The sequence below is a fragment of the Petromyzon marinus genome, chromosome 43, assembly GCF_048934315.1.
Source record: "Petromyzon marinus isolate PM22_M1 ecotype Great Lakes invasive population chromosome 43, UKy_Petmar_22M1.pri1.0, whole genome shotgun sequence".
Lineage (NCBI taxonomy): Eukaryota > Metazoa > Chordata > Hyperoartia > Petromyzontiformes > Petromyzontidae > Petromyzon > Petromyzon marinus.
This window is the reverse complement of record NC_133709.1, coordinates 16,026,314-16,048,960: the sequence shown is the minus strand read 5'-3', so window position 1 is coordinate 16,048,960 and position 22,647 is coordinate 16,026,314. Positions and strand designations below refer to the sequence as shown.

At 49.5% G+C, this 22,647-nt stretch overlaps 1 protein-coding gene across 4 annotated transcripts in view; it reads left to right on the top strand.

The window, feature by feature from the left end:
• Positions 1-3,309: 3,309 nt before the first annotated feature.
• LOC116957791 (serine/threonine-protein kinase Sgk1-like) overlaps positions 3,310-22,647 on the top strand; it is a 55,716-nt gene continuing 36,378 nt past the window's right edge. The window contains exons 1-4 of one of the 4 annotated variants that reach the window (XM_032980159.2): positions 3,310-3,336; positions 4,638-4,990; positions 16,925-17,008; positions 18,742-18,814. In XM_032980159.2, the coding sequence (XP_032836050.1) occupies positions 4,799-4,990; positions 16,925-17,008; positions 18,742-18,814 (349 nt within the window). In that variant the 5' untranslated portion in view covers positions 3,310-3,336; positions 4,638-4,798. Of the gene's footprint in view, positions 3,337-4,637; positions 4,991-16,924; positions 17,009-18,741; positions 18,815-21,310; positions 21,421-21,822; positions 22,130-22,237; positions 22,488-22,647 lie in introns of those variants that run through there. The other 3 variants (XM_076073849.1, XM_032980161.2, XM_032980163.2) reach the window with 3 other exon arrangements.

Below are 22,647 nucleotides of genomic sequence, written 5' to 3'. Positions count from 1 at the left end.
CCCTGCCTCCCCTGGCCGCTCGTCCCTGGTACCTCTGTTACAGGGACGAGCAATCCTCGGTTTACGCACCTTTGCGGGACGCCAATTTAGGAATGACACGCGATTTGGATTTAGACCTTTTGTTGACATTCGCGAGGCAATTTTCGGAATAACACAATCCGCAACGTGACATATGCCACCCTAGCCTGGCACCGCCACTCAATGGCGTTGCCAGCAGCCAGTGGGGTACGATAACTCGTGTGCTATATTGCACAGCATTTCTTCCCTTTGTCCCGCGTCTCTCATTGTGCTGTTGTGTACATGTACACGTGTTGCGCGTGTGTGTACACGTGTTCCACGCGCATGTGTGTACACGTTTTCCCTGTGTGTGTGTACACATGTACACACACGCAGAACATGTGTACACACACGCACGGAACATGTACACACACGCGCGGAACACGTGCACACACGTGTATTCATAGAGGCTAGGGTAATATAGGCAATTATGTCTGCGGGTGTGAATGAAATCCCCTAACTCCCTCCTTCACCATTATTTCTTATGGGAAAATTGCTTTTGACGTCACGCAATTTTGAGATACACGCACTTTTTCCAGGAACGCATCTATCGCTTATGCCAAGGAGTACCTGTACAATGTTCTAAGGCCTTGTCCACAGCACCAACTCAATGGAGTTGTACGAGTGGCCGTCTTGATGTTTGAGGCCACCAGATAAAGAAGAGTTGACAATGTGGCCGTTCCCACAAGCAGCAGTGAAACAGACAACCGTAGACTTAGTTTTACCCTCATTAGGCCTCACCACATCACTGCCACTCTATTCCTATTGAGAGCCCATCAATGGAGAGGGCTTACCTCGACACACTATGGGAACCCCTCCTATAGGCAACACTTTCTGTAAATGATGAGAAACCCATGAGCACAGGATCACCTCACCCAGCAGTGCCGAGAAATCCCGTAACTCTTTCCGAAGCCGCTCAGCGAGGGCACAGCGAGCAGCCGAGGTGGAGCCTGGAGCTTCGGAAACTCACTGCTAGCACTGTCTGAGGCAAAGTTGGTGGAGACTGGCAATCACATGCCTGTGTGTTCCACTGCATGGACAGTTCACCTTGATAGTGCAGGATCCTGCTTGGCAACACATTCATGCACGTGTGTGTGTGTGCCACCAGGCTGGATTGTGTGAGGAGCTCAAAGGTCCTTGACATATCTGGAAACTGTCTCATTGGTGCGCTCCTCTGACACGCGAGGCTGCGTTGGCTGGGTCATGTAGCCCGCATGCCCAGCCACCGCATGCCCAAGCAGCATCTGATTGGCCAGATTGAGGGGGCTAAACGGGTGCGGCACGATCTAGAGAAGAGGTGGGCTTATGTGGTACAGAAGGATGTGGAGATGAGTGGCCTTGCCGAAGACTGGTGGTACCAGCGGTGTCAAGAGCAGCCTTCATGGATATGGAGGCAGTCGCCCTCCAACAACAGCGGAGGGAAGAGTGCTCACAACAACGAGCGGAGCCCTGGGTGACTAAAATGCAGCTAATTGGCACAGTAGGGGGCACAGCTGGTGCGTCTGCCGAATCATCTCAGTCAGTCAATCCATAGGACCTGGGTCTGTCCCATTCCTCTAAATTGAAAATGTAATTCTTTAGAATTGCATTTTATCTTTAGTTTGTTGTCCTTCCCTCCTTCTTCCGATTAGCATGGTTGGCTACGTACGGTGCTAAAGAAGTTCAACATACGTACGTACATGACCCCCAACGAGCAAGTCTCTGACATCATGGCACCTCCTTTGCCAGTGCCAAAATATGAGAATAGGTTTTCCCCTTTTTTTCTGGCAACAAAACAGCTGTGTTAAGATGTTAAAACACCCAAAACAGCTGTGTTAAGATGTTAAAACACCAAACTGAAACGGAATCATGTCTGCATTAACCACAATACTTGTGGTCAGAATGCAAACAAAAAACATACTCTTATAATATATGCATTGTCTTTGAAACTGATTCGTCCACACCAAAATACAAGTATTGTGGTTAATGCAGACGTGATTCCTTGTAAAAGCTTTTATTTTGGTGTTTTAACATCTTAACACCTGTTTTGTTGCCAGAAAAAAATGGGAAAACCTAATCTAACAAGTCTTTGACACTTCCCGTGATTGCTTCAAAGTAAACTCAGCCTGGCATAATTTATCTGGTAGGACAAAGGATACTGACTTATGTCGTGATTGTGCAGTTCATGCAGAAGTAAAAGCCAAGAAGTTCATGCTTGGTGGTTAAAGTATTCCACAGGCAATGCAACCACACTGACGGCCGCATTTGGCACTGCAACACATGATCAGAATATTTATATTGGAGGAATCCGATGAGCTATAGAGCCCTTTTTCACAGACGTTCAGCGAGGGGCGAGTCAGAATGTAATTGTACACAAACCGTACGGCACTTTTTTTTTCCAGACTGTGCCCTTGATTGAGACAGACTGAACAAAACCTGGCACATTCATGGGCCAATAATCAAAACAGGGTGACCTTTGAATTTAGAGAGAAATAAAAAAACACGTGACAAAGTCTGTCTCCATGCTGCCGTGAACCCATGGCTGCGCGTGAGCTGTAGAACACAGCGTTTTCTGTAGTCAGCAAATTCTCTCGCATCTGCAGTGGATTCCTGTGGCCCTGGAAACCCCATTTGACCCTTTGGGCTTGCCCACTCTGAAAAAATGTTTTGTGGATGTTTTTCACCAATGATATCCTAACCGTGTCATCATCGTGATGAGAACAAATACATGTCCTAGAACTCGGCAGAGCATCGCACCATATCAGGGAATGGTCTCGGAACACAAAACTGCCAGTCTCACCGAGCATCTGTTACTTAATGCTAGATGGCATTCTCTTCACGTTTTGAAGAGTGAATGTCCATACATCGTTTCATGTGGAAGGAAATCTCTCACATTTACAGTCCATTTTTTTCGTGACTTGCTATCCACGATTATGTCCTCTGCACATGAGCACCTTTCAGTTATCCATGATGGTGTGGATAATAGGGGAAAACAAATGGAGTTATGGACAGGTGCCAAATTAATCTCGAGATGAGACTTTTTCACCGACCGTGAGATCTAGCAGAACGAAGGAAGTGATGGTGTGATCTCATGAACAGCATTTAGCTGTGATGACCTCAGTGGTTAAACTTTCCCCCGCCATAGTAATGTGGAATTGGCACCGCTGGCTCAGAGCTGAAAATAGGATATGAGCACTGCCCCAGTGCGCATTGGAACAGAAAATAATTTGGACTCTTGGTGTGTTTTGTGAAGGTGCACAGCTGCGCAGGACGAAGCCGGTGAATCACCCTTTTATGAAGGTGAATGACAATTATCATTAAAGGCACCATCTTATTTAAAGCTAATTTCTATGAAATACATTTTAAACAAAGTTTACATAGATTTAAAGCTTTCGTGACTGCAAGGATCCATACTCTTTGGTTCTATTGGGTAAAGTCACGTTTTTTTACCTACGTGACTTTACCCAATAGAACCAATGAGTAAAGTTTACATATGCTGAACGGGCACATTTATTTCCCTTCTAGGGTAAATGGTGCCAATGACAATATTGAGGTCGATAATGTTGATGATGCAACAAAATGATGATGCCAATGCATGCTTGCTGTACTCACAAACCCATACGCACACACACAACAACAGCAACAACAACCAGTGTTTTCCACTGAGTGGCAGTGATGTCACCACAGTGGTGTCAAGCATAGAGTAGAGAGGACATTATATCCTGAAGCCTCATGAGGATGAAAGCAAATCCCATGAGCACCTTTGCCATGTGCGGAAACTCCTCCAGCCTTCTTTACACTGCCGAATAACTCATGGAGAGTTGAGGAGTGGGGTGTTTGATGCCACAAAGTACCCAAGCAGGTGCTTTGTTTTAATCGTGCTGACGGCAAGGCACTAACTCTTCTACATTCGGATGCAGAGGCTCCAGCGCCTCAGAGTGAGCAGCAATTAGCAGGTTATCAGCGTACGTAACATGGCTGTCCAGTAAGGAGCCGTACCGTCGCCGCACTAAGCACATAAATTGGCCACGCATTTTATCAATCTACCAATGGAATTCACTTGTAAATCCTTGTTACGCTTTTTCAAACTACGTAGTAATAAAATAAAAAAAATGCCTAATAAGGCTCGGGACAGAGAACACCCCTGTCCCACCACGATGTCAACAGGTATTTCCTTGAATGCTCTGCCCATGTAACTTTGCCGAGGTTTGCCCACTATCATTAAGATCTTCATTGACCGTGAGCAGTGCACAGGGATCCTCAAAGCGTGGAGAAAAATGCAAGGTTCGGGCATCTCGATGTCCAGGTCAATGAGACAGACTAGGAGTCCCGAGCAGACAGAGAAGCTAACCTGTGGAATGGCAGCCAAATAAAGAATGCCTGCTTGAGAGGACATTGACAAAAAAGAGATGGAGAAGTGAAATCTGCTCATGTGCAGGAGCTAAATGGCTTGTTTGTGATAGCGCGAGGGTAGGCATTGGCTTTGGGAGGCCTTCATCCCGCAGCGGATAGATCACGGGCTCACGACACTGGAGGTGGCGCATTGTAAAAAAACGTTACGTCTAGTTTTCTTTTTTTACTGTTGTCAATCCCGTGTCAAGTTCAGCACCAAGTTGTACATAAAAGAGCTGGGCGGGTGCCACGGAGAGCGGGTGGAGCACGCCGCATGCTCTCCGATAAGGCAATGGTGTGGCTACCTCAACCGGCCAAAGGTCGCTCCTCGACATCACCATTGGGGGTGGGTGGGGTGGCGGGCGGGTGAATGACAGAGCGGCCCCTTTGCTCCTGCGACCCACCGCCACCTCCTTCTCCACGACCTCGGGGAGGCGGACCGACACCGCGACGCACACCGCCGCCGCCGCCGCCGCCGGTCGCCGGGACCACAGGCGCCATGGGCCTCGCCGCCGAAATCCACAGCACAGAGGAGGTGTGCGAAGGCACCAAGCGCTACACGGTAGGTCACCGCAGTGCCTCCTCACTGGCGTCGCCACTTTCAGGTGATGATGCGAGGCGAGGTGAGGTGAGGTGAGCCCCGTTGGTTTTCCACGCTCCTTGTTTCGCAGCTCGTATTTCTCACCAAAGTGTATTTCGGGCCGCCGGTTGGCTGGAGTGGGCACGTGACCAGCAGCCGCAGCCACAGCAATAGGTATACTGGATGTGGTGGTGGTGGTGGTGTGCCGGGCGTGGAAATGTTTTCCGGGTTGCTGATCCGGGACAGACACGGGTGAAAGTTGGCCCTGACTTGTCTTCTCAAAAGGTGGCTGACCTGTGTCAAATATTTGCGGGTTTGCATGCAGTGAGTACGAAAAACCACCTCTGTTTGTCGAACTTCTTTTGCACCGTACGCTAATCAGAGTCATTTTATTGCTTATGATGTGTCGTTAAGCGAATGAGGTTAACATTCTGATTCTTTTATTCATATGTCTGACCCAATAATTTGCCTAATTGAGCTCATCGGCCCACGTGCTGGCTTGCTTATCTGCTGTTTTCTATTGGCAATAGCTCAGCACGTGTCATACGATAGATGGGTCTAGCATTGATGGGGGGCGGGGTGATAATATATGCATGTGAGCACCGCCCTGGCTGAAACCCAGCACACATCATTGATTTTCATTGACCTAAGATTTTGACAGAAAGGGCCCTCGAAGTAAACTGATGGTCGTTAAATCCCCAAATCTCAACGGCGCTTGTCGCATTGAATTTTCTTGTGAATGTTGGCTGAATCGGAGGCCTCATAGTGGCCGTGTATCCCCAGCACTGTGCTGGGGCCCAGCAAGATCCTGCAATGTGACCGAGGTTTGAGTCCATCTCTGACAAAACAAGATGCTCGACCACGTCAGCCCCCGTCATCGGTATATGCGTACTCAATAAACACCGCGTTAATGTTGCCTGTTTAGCTTAATTCAATATTGCCCTACTTCAAGGGCTACAATTGTTCAGGTGGTTGATATGGTGACTCACCCTACAGAGCACGATGGAGCACTTGCTGAGGTGGGTAATAAAATATCACAATAATAGTAACATTTAATAATATTACGTAACCTTTGGTTCTATTCGGTAAAGTCACGTAGGTAAAAACATCAAACAACAAAAATCACGACGTTTCGGCCACAGCACAAGTGGCCTTCTTCAGGTGAAGGAACAGAACTGTCGGGACGACAGCACTTCAATTGACAGTTCTGTTCCTTCACCTGAAGAAGGCCACTTGTGTTGTGGCCGAAACGTCGTGATTTTTGTTGTTTTAGAACCAAAGAGTATGGATCCTTGCGGTCACGAAAGCTTCAAATCTAAAACATAACGTAATTTACAACCATCTGTCAATCTACTGCTGGATGAATGCCTCTCCCCCTCCCCCCCCCCCCCATACTTTACCACGCTGTTTCATGCGGGTTGGTGATGGGCGGGGGGGAGTTTGGGGAAGCCCAGGACCAGTTCAGATATCACCACTGATGTTTAGCCGCGGGACAGGAATCGACCTCGGGTCGCCGGGTTCAAAGTACGGTGGTCTAACCACTGCCCCGCTGCCTGCCTCCTCAAAACATGGTCATAATCATCCGACAACTTGCAATTCGCAAGATCATAATGGCAGGCCGGAATGACCCAGGGTATATCATTTACGCTTGCCCTGCCTTTGACCGGGCTGACTCTAAACAAGGTAACTTGTGTGTGACCACAAACATTCCTTCGTGCGAATCCGCACACTCTTGTCTGCCGTGGGTGACCGCGGGCACGAGGTCGGTTGTGAAAAGGCCGATGTGGTTTTTTTGGGCTCAGCAACTCACAAAAGCCAAGAGTACAAAGTGTCACGACTCGAGGCAGGCCAAGAATTGCAGGTTCAGTTACCTAGTCAGCAACCCACCTATAATCAGCTGTCTCATGCAAAACTGCAACAGTGACAATTATTTGCATTGCATAACTTTAGCACACTTAAATGTACGGGGTAAAATGATAGCAGACTTGAAAATGCCAATGTCATAAACCTTTTGACATTCACAATTCACAGGCTGATTTCATATCAAGTGAGAGGCCACCAATAATAATATTATTTGAATAGATTTGGTGTTCGTGCTTTTCTCATAGACCAAGGCGATCATCATTGTCTGCAGCCGTCACACAGCAATGCATTCCCAACCGGGTAATTGCAGGTCATTGTTCAAATGTGGACCATGACGCTGGCACAAAAATGGCCTACTCCCTTTTGAACCACATCGCAGGATCTTTTAACACCCACTGTGAGGCAGCCGGCGTGTATTTTACTGCTAGTGAACGTGCAAATATTAACCAGGGAGGCCTGCCGGGGTCTGAACTGGGAACCTCTGCAGCAATCGGCGAATGCGCTTTTCCTGGGTCATTTCACGTTGAAATGAAGAGTCCGATGATTTCATTGCCTGTATCGACTATTTGATGAGAGAGATTAGCCAAATTGATGGAATAAAACTACAACAATGCAGCAATACCCCCCCCCCCCCCCCCCCCCCGGTTTACGTTCAGGGATGCGTTCCTAAAAGGTGCGATGACGAATATCAAAACGCCGTCAATCAAAGCAATCACCAAAATACTGTACTCTTTGGTTCTATTCGGTAAAGTCACGTAGGTTTAAAAAAAAAATCACGACGTTTCGGCCACAACACAAGTGGCCTTCATCAGGTGAAGGGACCGTGCTGTCACGAAGACAGCGTTGGAATTAAGAAAGTCAGGCCCAGGTCGCGTCCTTTAAGCTGTGTGGGAGGAAACCAAACGCTTCGACAAGGGAATTAGCATAAAGTGCTGATAGAACACTTAAAGTGCTGATAGAACACTTAACACGGGGGGGAGGGGAATTTGACAATGCAAACGTTGTTTTGAAGAGAAATAAGCTGCCATGAAAGTTTGGTATATCACTACTTGGATAAATATACTGTACCATTGAAAATTTGTTTAATGTTTGGTATGATTTAGCACATCTTTCCAATGATTGCTTAATTTGAAACCATCTTCTCGGTTGAAATTGTGTCTGTGTTTGTAAATCTTGAATTGCCTCGTGGACAAATCTCTGATGATAACCTATGGGTTTGCAAAGGACCTTGGTATCGGAGAACACTATATCGTGATCACCCACAGCTCTAGATTTAAAGCTTTCGTGACTGCAAGGATCCATACTCTTTGGTTCTATTGGGTAAAGTCACGTAGGTAAAAAATAAAATAACAAAAATCACGACGTTTCGACCACAACACAAGTGGCCTTCATCAGGTGAAGGGACCAACCTGTCCGGAGGACAGCGCTGGAGTGAAAAAAGTCAAGCGCAGGTCGCCTCCTTTAAGCTGTGAGTGGGTAAACAGAAAAGACGCCTTGACAAAGGAATTAGCATACAATGTAAAGCTGTGCAAGCTCGCAAATAGAATCAAAGATACATTAGCACCACCGTGAGAGTTTGGGATGCCACTAATTGAATGAACATACTGTACCATTAAAAAATCCTTTAACGTTTGGTTCTATTTAGAACATCTTTCCAATGGTTGCTTAATTTGAAGCCATCTTCTCGGTTGAAATTGTGTCTGTGTTTGTAAATCTTGAATTGCCTCTTGGACAAATCTCTGATGATAACCTGTGGGTTTGCAAAGGACCTTGGTATCGGAGAAAATTATATCGTGATCACCAACAGCGTTGTAACAGTGGTCAGCTACGGCAGAAGAATTCGTTCTGCCGTGTTTTAAATTTGATTTGTGCTCGCGAATTCGGTCAGAGACATGTTGCTTCGTCTCCCCGATATAGCAATCACCACAAGTGCAGCTCAATTTGTAAACCCCGGGGTACTGTAAGTCAGGAATGACATCCTTCATGGATGGGATCAGGTCACGGATTTTGTGTACTGTATTGAACCGGACCAGGATCTTGTGTTTGTTTAGAATTTTGGAGATCTTTTTAGTAATGCCTGCCATATATGGTAGTGTGATGGTTTTGACCGGAGTATCAAGTGGTTGTTTCTGTATGGAGGGAGAAACAGCTTAGCGGATGGTACGGTCAGAGTATCCGTTTCTCTTGAGGGCCAGGTGTACATGTTTTAATTCACTGGTCAGTTGGTGTTGGTCCGAAATGCAATGAGCCCTGTGGTATAACGTTTTGATGAGAGAATTCTTTTGAGCTGGGTGGTGGTGGGAATTAGGTTTCAAGTAGGAATCTGTGTGGGTGGGTTTCCTGTAGACAGAATGCTCAAATGAGCCATCAGGTCTCCTCTCAAACAGATCATCTAAGAATGGTAGCTTGCCATCTTTCTCCACTTCCATGGTGAATTTGATGGCGGGATGTCTGGAATTGATGTGGTGTAGGAAAAGGTTCAAAGCTGGGAGGCCATGTGGCCAAATGACGAAAGTGTCATCCACATATCTCTTCCACAGCGAAGGTCTGTGGGTGGAAGTCTGGATGGCGTCTGATTCAAATTTCTCCATGAAAACATTGGCTATCACTGGTGATAAGGGAGAACCCATGGGGGTACCCTCATTTTGTTTGTAGAAGGTGCCGTTCCAAGTAAAATATGTATTGGTGAGGCAGTGTCTAACCAGCGCAGGTGTATCGGGGTCTAGTCCATGTTGTACCAAATTTTCAATTATTTCAATGGTATCAGGTACTGGGACCTTGGTGAACAGAGAGACCACATCGAAGCTGACAAGGATATCGTCAGGGGACAGTACAACGTCTTTGACCATAGAGACCAATTGGGCTGAGTTAAGTACTGCTGAGGAGGTCTTGCCAGTGAAAGGTAGCAAGGTATCTGATAGAAAACGTGCTAGCTTATAGGTAGGGAAGTTGATCGTGGATACGATGGGTCGTAGTGGAGTGCCTTCTTTATTAATCTTGGGGAGACCATAGAATCTAGGGGGTCTTGCAGCAGAAGATTTTAGGGAGGGACGTTTAGTTGGTTCGATTAGGGAGGTCGAACTTGTGATGATCTTGTTGGTTTTTATCGCTAGGCTATTAGTAGGGTCATTTTTTTATTTTTGAGTAACTTCCATCGTTGAGTAGGTTCTGGATTTTGTTGTTGTACGAATCTTTATCCATAATTACAGTGGCGTTGCCTTTGTCGGCTGAGAGGATGACTATATCACTTGTTTTTTTAAATTCGCGAGTTCAGAGCATTCATTTTTGCTGATGTTGCTAATGGGTTTCTTAGCATTCTTAAGAATAGTGGCTATTTCAGCTCTCGCAACGTCTGCTTGGATGTGTCCTATGCCTTTGAGAGCTACATCGACCTGAGAGATGATATCATCTACAGGAATATGTTTCGGGGTGACAGCAAAATTTAGCCCTCTAGCCAGTACTGTTTTCAGATTGTCCGAAATCGGGGTGTTACTCTGATTAATGACGATTTTGTTAACGTCTGGTTTTGTTATATGTGGGACTGGGTTCTTCTTCGATAAGTGGTTGAATTTAGAAATCAGGTTAGCTTTGCATTTGACTGAAAGTGAATCAGCAGAAGAAGCAGTCATGTTGTCTACGTGGTTCCAATCAGAAGGTGACATTTTTTGTGTTAACATTAAATGAGCTTGTAGGAGAGTGTCTAAAGTATCGAGTTCAAAACGGAGTAGTCTTATCCTCTCTGAGATTAAACATAGGCTGGCCTTAAAGATAATCTTTTTTAGAATTCGGTGAGGATACAGCAGCAGATGTGAGTGTGAACGCGATGGGTATTACCTTGTGATCGCGGCATCTTTTGAGCAAGGTCAGCGTCTCGATGAGCTGTGACTTCTTGTCCCGTTGTCTGTTGAAAGCTCTTACTTTAATTCCAACGCTGTCTTCGTGACAGCACGGTCCCTTCACCTGATGAAGGCCACTTGTGTTGTGGCCGAAACGTCGTGATTTTTGTTGTTTTATTTTTTACCTACGTCACTTTACCGAATAGAACCAAAGAGTATATGGATCCTTGCAGTCACGAAAGCTTCAAATCTAGAATCACCAAAATACTGTACGTTAATAATATATTGTGCTGTGCGGCACGGTATATTTCTTCATACGGAGTAGTTTCTTTACAGGGAGGGGCTTGGGGGTGAAGGCTGAGAGACGGCGGACAACGAAAAAGGGCGGATGATGCCGTCAGCGATGGCGTGGGGCTCGAGGCGACACAAATCGGCTCGCGGTGTTAATAGCAAAGTGACGCCGTATCTGCGAAATTCTTTTTTGGTGTTCTTTGGCCTGACACCGGTGGTGAGATTGGGCCCTAAATAAGGCCGATGTCTCTGGTGTAGGCACAATCAGGTTCAAAGACAATGCCATCTAGTATCAGAGCGTGTTTGTTTTGCATGTTCACAACAAGTACGTGTGGTTAAATGCCAACTTGATTCCTGTTTGGTGTTTGAACATCTTAACACCTGTTTTATTGCCAGAAAGGGTCAATCTGTTCTTATTACACGCTTTTTATTAACTCAAATCTTGTAACGAAATTTTAACCAACTTCCCAATGTGGTATCGACTGGAAACTTGGTATACTTATGTCATACTGATGACAATACTATATTATATTATTACAAATAAAAAAATATATTTTTAAACATTTTTTTTGTATATGTAATGTTTCGGCTTGGGTATAATTGTCCACGCTCAACTCACGTTGGCTGTAATTGCCCACGGGTCCCCGTTACGTTGTGGCCAAGCTTCTGGGCCACTTCCTGGAGTCGTGGAGTTCTGACATTACTAGTACGGTACATTTCATGAAAGCGTGTTTTAAATAAAGTTTTTTTTTAAATATTACTTCTTTTTCATACTTTGATACTGGCAAAAATGGGTCCCATTATTGAGAACATCATTCTTTTTTCAACGGTCACCCTCTTTGACAATGCGATCCTCATAATGATCCCGCAGCTTTTGGATTTCCTCACAGGAGGCAACTTTTGTCCCAATGCTGTCCACAGCAAACTTCCCCTTCAATGCAGGGAACGGGTTTGAAAGTGGCTGGGTGCCAGAATCTGCAGAATGGACAGCGACGCAGCGACAGTTCCTCACACTGGACGGTACTCGACGGCGATTTGGGCCACTCGGTGACTCGTGCAGTGCGCAGGGCCGGGGGGGGGGGCATTGTCATTAGGGGTGGAGCCACGGGGGGGAAAGGGGGGGCTGGGAGGGGCTCAGCCCCCCCCTGAAATTTTGGGAAAGTCGGTAATCGGGATAACCGGATATCCAGCTGCTGCAAAATGCTGCAGGCTGCCACCTTGTGCTGCCCTGCAGGCTGTCACCTCGTGCTGCCCTGCAGGCTACCACCTTGTGCTGCCACCTTGTGTGCTGCCCTGCAGGCTGCCACCTTGTGTGCTGCCCTGTAGGCTGCCACCTTGTGCTGCCCTGCAGGCTGCCACCTTGTGTGCTGCCCTGCAGGCTGTCACCTCGTGCTGCCCTGCAGGTTACCACCTTGTGCTGCCACCTTGTGTGCTGCCCTGCAGGCTGCCACCTTGTGTGCTGCCCTGTAGGCTGCCACCTTGTGCTGCCCTGCAGGCTGCCACCTTGTGTGCTGCCCTGCAGGCTGCCACCTCGTGCTGCCCTGCAGGCTGCCACCTCGTGTTGCCCTGCAGGCTGCTACCGTGTGCTGCCCTGCAGGCTGCCACCTTGTGTGCTGCCCTGCAGGCTACCACCTTGTGCTGCCCTGCAGGCTGCCACCTCGTGCTGCCCTGCAGGCTGCCACCTTGTGTGCTGCCCTGCAGGCTGCCACCTTGTGTGCTGCCCTGCAGGCTGCCACCTTGTGTGCTGCCCTGCAGGCTGCTTTAGCGGCAGCCTTTCGAACTTATCGAACTTATTAGCCACATCAGCGGCTCCGACCTGTTAATAAACTCCGCGTTCAAATCCAATAAAATTTATTTTATACATTTGTGGCGCCCATTGGAAAACATGCACACACTGAGACATCTCAGAATATTGAAGAAGTCAGCCCCCCCAAAGTCAAAATCCTGGCTCCGCTCGTGATTGTCATGTAGGAGCGGGTTGCCTCTCGCCCTGTCCGTGGCGCTCTCCGCCGATTGACTCGTGAAGCCGTAATAGGGGGGGGGGGTTAAATCACGTAAATATATAAATGTGTCGTGAGAACCCGCCACCACCCGACACAGCCAATTAGTCGGGCTCGTCACGTCAACAAAACATGGTTAATTCGTTACTGGTACAGCACGCCGGTGTGTTGGAGAGTGAACCCACCACACTTACCATTGGAGCACCGTGACATTTCACCGGCAATTACAACCAGCCGTATCAGGCGACATCCATATTTGTGGAGGCATCCTCCACTGCTGTCCACAGCAGACTTCCCCTTCAATGCAGGGAACGGGTTTGAAAGTGGCTGGGTGCCAGAATCTGCAGAATGGACAGCGGCGCAGCGGCGATCCCTCACACTGGACGGTACTCGACGGCGATTTGGGCCACTCGGTGACTCGCGCAGGGCCGGGGTGGGGGGGGGCATTGTCATCAGGGGCGGAGCCACAGGGGGGTGGGGGGGCTGAGCCCCCCACCTGCGACATGGAACTGCGACCATCTCCTTGCGTAGCATGAAGTAAGCACGTGTGCGTGTGTGTTTGCTACACGCTCTCGGCAAAGCGGTGCACGCTATCTTGCGTGGCAGGCGCTCCTCGCCTTTGAATCTCTTGAGAGTTCCAGAGGTTCGACGTTTCCACTTCAGCGGCTGCCGTCTGAGACTCGGGGTCACACATGACTAAAGTAGCCATTGCACACAGCAGCAACGTCCGACGACTGTGAAACACAGCAGCGCCTTACTTTGCGGTGATCGCCTTGCACTCTAGGATGGTGCGAACACCATTCACGCACGTAACTATTAATATTCTTGATGTTCCATCTCGAAAGGGGTTTACCAGGCGAAATATTGTCTCCAAAAATCATCCATCTCAGGTCTCGTCGCCGGGAATAAGTCGCCGCTTAAACGTGTCCCAGCCTGCGCCAAAAAGGTCAGGAAGTTAGCAAAAGCTCTCTGTCACATCTCTGTATTTAGTCATCATTGCGCGCTTTCAGATGTGCTTCTGCGGCCGTCTGGAACGCTCTTCGTTCTCATATTAGGAAGCTATTGGGAGCTGTGCACGTTTACATCTAGATGGACAAACTAATTTCTTTAGAAATGCTTTTTGTGTTTTGGTTATTCCCCTTCCTCCGCACCTCCGATTAGCACGGTTGGTTACCTACGGTGCGAAATAAGTTCAACGCACATACAGTAAATACCTCTTAGCACGGCTGACGAGTAGCGTGTGGTGCTGGTGAGCAGACCGCCCCGCTGGTGAGTAACGCGTGGTGCTGGTGAGTAGCGTGTGGTGCTGGTGAGTAGCGCGTGGTGCTGGTGAGTAACGTGTGGTGCTGGTGAGTAACGCGTGGTGCTGGTGAGTAACGCGTGGTGCTGGTGAGTAGCGTGTGGTGCTGGTGAGTAGCGCGTGGTGCTGGTGAGTAACGTGTGGTGCTGGTGAGTAACGCGTGGTGCTGGTGAGTAACGTGTGGTGCTGGTGAGTAGCGTGTGGTGCTGGTGAGTAACGTGTGGTGCTGGTGAGTAACGCGTGGTGCTGGTGAGTAACGTGTGGTGCTGGTGAGTAGCGTGTGGTGCTGGTGAGTAGCGTGTGGTGCTGGTGAGTAATGTGTGGTGCTGGTGAGTAGCGTGTGGTGCTGGTGAGTAGCGTGTGGTGCTGGTGAGTAATGTGTGGTGCTGGTGAGTAACGTGTGGTGCTGGTGAGTAGCGTGTGGTGCTGGTGAGTAATGTGTGGTGCTGGTGAGTAACGTGTGGTGCTGGTGAGTAACGTGTGGTGCTGGTGAGTAACGCGTGGTGCTGGTGAGTAACGTGTGGTGCTGGTGAGTAACGTGTGGTGCTGGTGAGTAACGTGTGGTGCTGGTGAGTAACGTGTGGTGCTGGTGAGTAACGTGTGATGCTGGTGAGTAACGTGTGGTGCTGGTGAGTAACGTGTGGTGCTGGTGAGTAACGTGTGGTGCTGGTGAGTAACGTGTGGTGCTGGTGAGTAACGTGTGGTGCTGGTGAGTAACGCGTGGTGCTGGTGAGTAACGTGTGGTGCTGGAGAGTAACGTGTGGTGCTGGTGAGTAACGTGTGGTGCTGCTGAGTAACGTGTGGTGCTGGTGAGTAACGCGTGGTGCTGGTGAGTAGCGTGTGGTGCTGGTGAGTAACGTGTGGTGCTGGTGAGTAACGTGTGGTGCTGGTGAGTAACGTGTGGTGCTGGTGAGTAACGTGTGGTGCTGGTGAGTAACGTGTGGTGCTGGTGAGTAACGCGTGGTGCTGGTGAGTAACGCGTGGTGCTGGTGAGTAACGCGTGGTGCTGGTGAGTAACGCGTGGTGCTGGTGAGTAACGTGTGGTGCTGGTGAGTAACGTGTGGTGCTGGTGAGTAACGTGTGGTGCTGGTGAGTAACGTGTGGTGCTGGTGAGTAACGCGTGGTGCTGGTGAGTAACGTGTGGTGCTGGTGAGTAACGTGTGGTGCTGGTGAGTAACGTGTGGTGCTGCTGAGTAACGTGTGGTGCTGGTGAGTAACGCGTGGTGCTGGTGAGTAACGTGTGGTGCTGGTGAGTAACGTGTGGTGCTGGTGAGTAACGCGTGGTGCTGGTGAGTAACGTGTGGTGCTGGTGAGTAACGTGTGGTGCTGGTGAGTAACGTGTGGTGCTGGTGAGTAACGTGTGGTGCTGGTGAGTAACGCGTGGTGCTGGTGAGTAACGCGTGGTGCTGGTGAGTAACGCGTGGTGCTGGTGAGTAACGCGTGGTGCTGGTGAGTAACGTGTGGTGCTGGTGAGCGGTCGCCATGGCCGCTATACCCGCTTTCTGCGTGCGGGCCATGCAGGCGCCTGCTGCTCAAAGTGCACCTAGCCTGGCACCGCAGGCGCCGCTGTGACGTCACCATCCACGTCGTGGCGAATGGCTGCTCAGTGGTTGAGTGGCGTGGCGTGTGTGTGTGTGCGTGGGCACTAAACTGTCCCCCCTTCGTGAGTTCTGCGAGACGATTGAAGCTGTTAAACGTGGCGGAGTGCGGCCGTAAAACTTTGCCATGGGCCCTGTGGTCTTCCTCGGGCCCCTTGCCTTCGTGACGCCGTAAAAGCACCGCCCCGTGCCTCACCTGGGGGCAAGAACTTGAGCTTCTATTCGTGGGCTTACACAGCGTTTGCAGTTCAGTTGCCATTAGAGCCACTCGCTGGGTTTATGCGGTGTACGTCGATTCGTATTTGCCAGTCGGTAATTGCCACAGCACTCCTCCCAACCAAAGTGCTTTGTGTGAGTTGCAAAACCTCATTACATTGGAAGTTACCCAGGAGCTGCAGTGAAAATGAATCTGGATCGGCGCTGAATGCTTTCGCCCATTTGGCTCTTCACCATTCACGACGGGGGTCTATATTTGGTGTAATTATTGTTTCAACTTGTGTTACCCGAGTTGCATTCCTGGCCGTTAGATATTGTCAACGTTGGTATCTGGGACTAAAACCTTGCCTGCATCTCCCTTTTGTCGTCAGATCAGCATGAAATGAGTGACAGGTCCGCAGAACTGGAGAGACAAAGGCCGGATGGGGTGGGATGGTGTTGGCCTGACCCGTCGCGATGTGGATCATGCTATCGGGCGAGAGCTGTAGAAACTGCACGTGTGTGTGTGTGGTGCGTGTGGTGCGTGCGTGCGCACGTTCATCTGTGTGGGTGCGTGCGTGTGTGTGGGGAGCGGTATCTGAACTGGTCCTGGGCCTTCACTAGGTCCACTCAGCCTCAAATTAGTACCCGTTACGGTGTGTAAACATCGCCGCTGGGGAGACAAAGGCGGCCGGGCGTGGTGCTGGCCACCCGCACCCCCTCGTGTGCCGTGCCGGCCTTCACAGGTGCTGCTCGCTAGCAGCGCTTGCCCCAACGGCCTGTTGCAGGCCACACGGGGGATCTTTTGTCTTTGTGTGTGCGTGTGGTGGCAGGCGTTCAAAGTGGTGGTGACACAAGAGGGCTCCTCCTGGTCCGTCCTCCACAAGCACAGAGAGTTCAGCCGCCTCCACACTGTGGTACGCGCCGCACCGCCCAACACCATGGCAGTGTCGAGAGATCCGTGCTTTGAATCGCATTGAGAGACAGCGGCGGGGACATGGGTGGTGACGCAGGTCAATAAAGGTTGTCCAAGCTTAAATAAAAGCAGGCGTGGGCAGGGTATGTGTTGGCTATCATAAAGGGATGATGACTATGGTTAGTACAAACAAATTCGGAGTTGCAGCCGTTGAATGGAAGACGTCGAAGGGGCCGTACACTGCGGAGACAGAGCGATTCAGTAATTGAATGTGCGGGTGGATCATTGTATTTGCCGGATTGAGGCAGATGGCGGTCACTTGCTAGGCCTTCATCCATCAGCGGATTGATCATGGTTGATGATATACAGCATGCGGCCACCAGGCAGGTGGATCAATCCAAAGCATCGATTCTGCGTTCAATCGATTCCTCGGTTGGATAGACGTCACGGGAGAGATCCAGGTGTTATGGATTTCATCGGTGGAGGTGGCTGGCGGACGCACCACCTGTGCTTCCCACACCGCGCCCACCTCACTGCGGATGAGCGACTCCCATTAGCACCGGGGTCGAGGGAGCGAAACAGCCGCTGGAGGGTGAACTTCACATCACCGGTCAGTCCTGTGGGCTGGTGAATGCGGCAAGGACAGCATGGATGTGGGGAACATAGAAGTACAATGCAGCGGTGTATTTTGCTGCCCACAGCATGGGCCCTGCGGCTGTCAACACCTGCTGTGGATGGTAGTTGGCCCACCCAAGCACTGCAGGCTCAAGAAGCCCTGCGGAGCTTCTGAAATACGACGGGGGGAGTGTGCACGTTGCGGGTGCTGAGAACAATTTGTGGCCGACGAAGAGTTTCAGAATTGCACAGCAAAACGACTCGCTGGACTGATGGACACAAAACGACTCGCTGGACAGATGAACACAAATCTACTCGCTGGACAGATGAACACAAAACGACTCACTGGACAGATGAACACAAAACGACTCGCTGGACTGATGAACACAAATCGACTCGCTGGACTGATGAACACAAAACGACTCGCTGGACAGATGAACACAAAACTACTCGCTGGACAGATGAACACAAAACGACTCACTGGACAGATGAACACAAATCTACTCGCTGGACAGATGAACACAAAACGACTCACTGGACAGATGAACACAAAACGACTCACTGGACAGATGAACACGAATCTACTCGCTGGACAGATGAACACAAATCTACTCACTGGACAGATGAACACAAAACTACTCGCTGGACTGATGAACACAAAACTACTCGCTGGACAGATGAACACAAAACGATTCACTGGACAGATGAACACAAATCGACTCGCTGGACAGATGGACACAAATCGACTAACTAGACAGATGAACACAAAACGACTCGCTGGACAGATGAACACAAAACGACTCACTGGACAGATGAACACAAAACGACTCACTGGACAGATGAACACAAAACGACTCGCTGGACAGATGAACACAAAACTACACGGTGTTGTCAGTACTTCGTTTAGATGCTGACGTCTCAACGAAGCCCGCCAAGATGCCCGATGTTTATATTATTGCTATCTGCAGCCGGTATAATCGTGCCAATGCGGTTAACAGTGACCTTCAGTCTTTGGCACTGTTCAATATGCCACGTGTTTACTCAGGCACTGTATGGTTTCATCTTTGTCCATTGCCTTGCTTCGGTATTGATTGTCTTCTCCCTCTCTTCCCGACACAGCTGAAGAAGCAGTTTCCAGAGCTGAATGTGAAACTTCCATCGAAAAGCATCTTTGGAAACACTCTGGACGGAGGTGAGGAGACCACTTTTCTCCTACACGTGCGTGTGTGTGGTTCGGATATTTGTTCGACTGTCTGCTGTGTCGATATACTAACTAAACTAAACTTGTTATTTTTCCAGGTAAGGCCCACTGAGCTATGTAGCCCTTTTACAAAAGTGACCTGGCCACAAATGATAACGCAACAGAGTGGCTTATCATCACGTGGAAAATTTAAACAGCCAAATACTCTAAACGCATGTTTCTAAATGTGGAGGGGCAAACTTTTAAATATACAGGCGTCAGAGTCGGATCGAACCCATGATCTCCTGTATACCGGGCGAGGTAGTCAACATCTCGCCACCTGTTATTCGACAACTCTGAGGATGGATTGGTGGAGGGATTTTCCACAAAGATCTTTCTAATCATGCACGAGACACCAAACCTGCAGAGGCAGCAAATTGTGTGTAGAATACAGTGCAGTACAGCAAATAGGCTCCAAACTGTATAAGTTGAGTGTTCTCCCCTTGTGTTTCTTCCCACGTACGGCAAAAAAAATTGTTAAGAAAGCAAGTTATCCAGACTTGCCAAAGCAGAACTCTCAAGAACAATTCTTAAGACTCCATCGATGTAATTGTTTGAGCAAGAATGAACGGTTGCATTGCAGGCACGGCTTTGCTAATGAAGGCATCCAGATGGGAACGAGGGCTGAGTCGTGCCAACACTGAACTCACTGAATTCAACTGTTGTAGGATAGCATTCCTCGTTAGTTCGAAAGACACACATAAGCACACACGTAATATGACGATTTTCGCATCTAAACGCCTGAGCAGTAGTTTCATTCTGGCCGATGGCTTGTATAAAATTTACTTTTTTTAATGTGGGGAGATAAATGTGGGAAAGAGCTGTGATTGATTTTCTTGTTGTTATCCTCCGCAAACCGTATTTATTTTAAATGTAATATCACCTCCACTGAAGGGGGTATGAACATATTTGCGCGCGAAAATAAAATGCAAAGAAATTTAAATCATGTCTAAGTAAAAGCCGTGAGAAAATCGTGAGTCTTGCACCCCCTCCTCAAAACACCAAGGCCCGCAGCGTGCCGGATCGCCGCCGGCAAGGCATTCCAGATCCTTGGGGCAACGCTTGGGAGGACCCAACCTCCCCAGCGTCGAGCGGAAGAGCCGAGGCTGGGAGGGTCGTAGGTACCTCCTCTGAGGAGCGTAAAGTTTAAACCCTACAATGGTTCCAGTAAAGCCTGGCTACTAATGAGATACCACTGAATGTCGATACCGGTCCAGAATTTGCTCGTGTTGAACTGATGCTGCGGATAACATGGACTCCCAGGAGGCCTTGCAGCTAATGGCTTGTGTCAAAATATAGTTTTTTTGTTGTTGTTGTAGAGAGACAAACGTGGGAAGGAGTCGTTATTTACATTGTTCGGCCTACCGGTGGAAAAGCCAGACTCTCGATCATGGCCCATGATCGGCATCGGCCTCCACCAGAGTAGCGTTGCTTCTGCCATTTCTGGAGCGCCGGCGCAGTGAGTGGAGTGGGATGAGAATTCTGCTGATAAGAGACAGAGCATCGTCGGATGTGTCATTTGAGCCCGGGGAGACCGAAATTGTGCCCACGTCTCACAGTGGACAACTGTAAAAAAAGATGAGGGGAGTTGGCTGAGTGGGAGAGAGAGAGAGGGACAGAGAGTTGTTAATTAGTGACGAGAGGGGGGAGCAGGGATATTTTTTTTTAATCTATTGTCGATTTTTCAGGGTCACGTTTGGTACCCGCGGTGGCACTCGTAAGGTGTGCTGGAATGGGTTTGGAAGTGGCGATGTTCGTCATTAGTGCAGTGACTGAGGCCAAGATGCTGTTTCACGCGGGGAGTTCTACCAACAACCGACGGTTACAGTGACAACGATTTGTTTTTGATGGAGCACCTTAACGTCTCGGGGCGCGTGACACCACGAAAAGCGAATGGTTTTCGCATCCCATTTCAACTCGGTTGGAAGGGTGCCCACCGTGGCAGCCGTTGCGTCGGTCGCAAGGTGGGATTCAGCACCTGGCCTTCGTCGGGCATTAAGCGGGGCCAGCGAGAGGCAATGATCGCTGATGTGTGCAATCCCAATTGACGACGATGATGATGGTGGTGGTGGTGGTGGTGAGGCTTTCAAAGTGTTAACGAAGTCAAAACGCTGCTGTCCATTGGAAGCCCACCAGTCGATACAGAAGACCTCATGCTTCATCGATTAAGACCAAGCCTTAGATGTTTTGCTCAAGCTTGGTCCGCACCTGATGAGTGATCAGTCGCACAACCGGTTGCTCACATCGGCGGCAGGCTCCAACCTTCAAGCGGCGATTTTGTTGTGAGGAATTTCACCATCGCTCTCATTTTTAAATAACGATTGCCCATTATGATCCTGATGTTGGTGGGGGGGGGGGTGGTGGAGATTAACCAGAAAAGGGGCGGGGTTGTGCCAAAAGGGGCGTGGCTAGACACCTCCTCAACTGCTCGCTCAGACGTGGGACAAAGTAGTTGAAGGGCGATTAGGCCGAACGATTTTTGGGAGCGACTCTGTGCCTGGCTTTTATCACAGCATGCCGCCACCTACACAAGAGACCCACCGCATCACAGTAGCACGGCACGTATTGCACAATGCACCCCGGAGAAGCTTCAATCGCCAATTCGCGTGCTAGAGAATGTATTTTTGTTCACAGTGCCACTCAGGGGCGCCGGCTACGGACAGAGGAACAGCTAACCTGGGATTGTACGGAGAGAGGCAGAGCAAACATTATTGGGCTGGCAACCCTTCAGCAGTGTTTGTAGGAAATGCCCGGGGTCAGCTGCTCAGCCGTGAGGGCCCTACCGCTGCAGGGCACGTCGTCGCTTGCGGTCCGCTACGCGTGACCCATCAACAGAGGTCAGGGGCGGCGGGGGGGGCTCTACTTAATGCGAGCCTCATTTGGGAACAGCTAATGATTAACGCAGCGTGCGTTTGCTTGTCTGGGGTGCGCCAGGGACATTGGCAGATTGAGCTGGGGTTGGCGTTGGCCGTGTTGTGCTGTGTCGGATGGCTGGGGAGGGTGGGGGTGCTGTTTTTAATCGCGTTGCGCCATTACATTATTGCGTGATCCCGATAACAGAGCCCTTTGAAATCTGCACATTCCACTCCGCGCTACTTTGCCGCTCGGATCGGAGCAGTTCGCAGCTTGCTTTAAAAAAAAAATCTCCACGGGTGTCGACAAACCTTCGCGTCTCTGTTCCACCACGGGCAGCCCCCTTGAGAACGTTTCGTGCTCCTTCGGCACAGCGAAGCGATTGTCCTTTGTCGCGCACAACCGCTGCTCTGGGTAAGTCTCTGGGGGGGGTGGGTGGGGGGGGGTTGACCGGGGTTTACTTTTGCTACTGAGCGCTTTGTGCTTTCAGTCAGCGCGACCGGCGCAGTTACGTAAGGCGGATATCTCACCGCGCTCGTGAGTTACTGTTGGACCTGTTTACTCAGTTGGCGGACAAATTTGTTTGTAGCCCGAGTTCCCAAATCTATTTACATTGAAGTTTTTTTTTTTCTTCTTTTGGCTTACGTTGACAAAAAAGACGTAATGAGGAACCGAATGTATTGGTGGCTCAGAAGGCTGATGGTGTCTCCAGGAGAGGTTGCCGATTGAGCGCCACCGATCAGAGATTCGAATCGAAGTTCCACCCACTCGGGTCAGTCAGCAGGAGGTTAAAAAAATAAAAAAATTCTCGAGTGCCGAACGTCGGATTCTCCCTGTTCGTTTTGTCTAGGGCTTCGCAACACCTGTGCACGGTAATTACGATGGTTTTGCTCAATTCAGGCTCTGTATTAGCTCTCGGGGGGGGGGGGGGG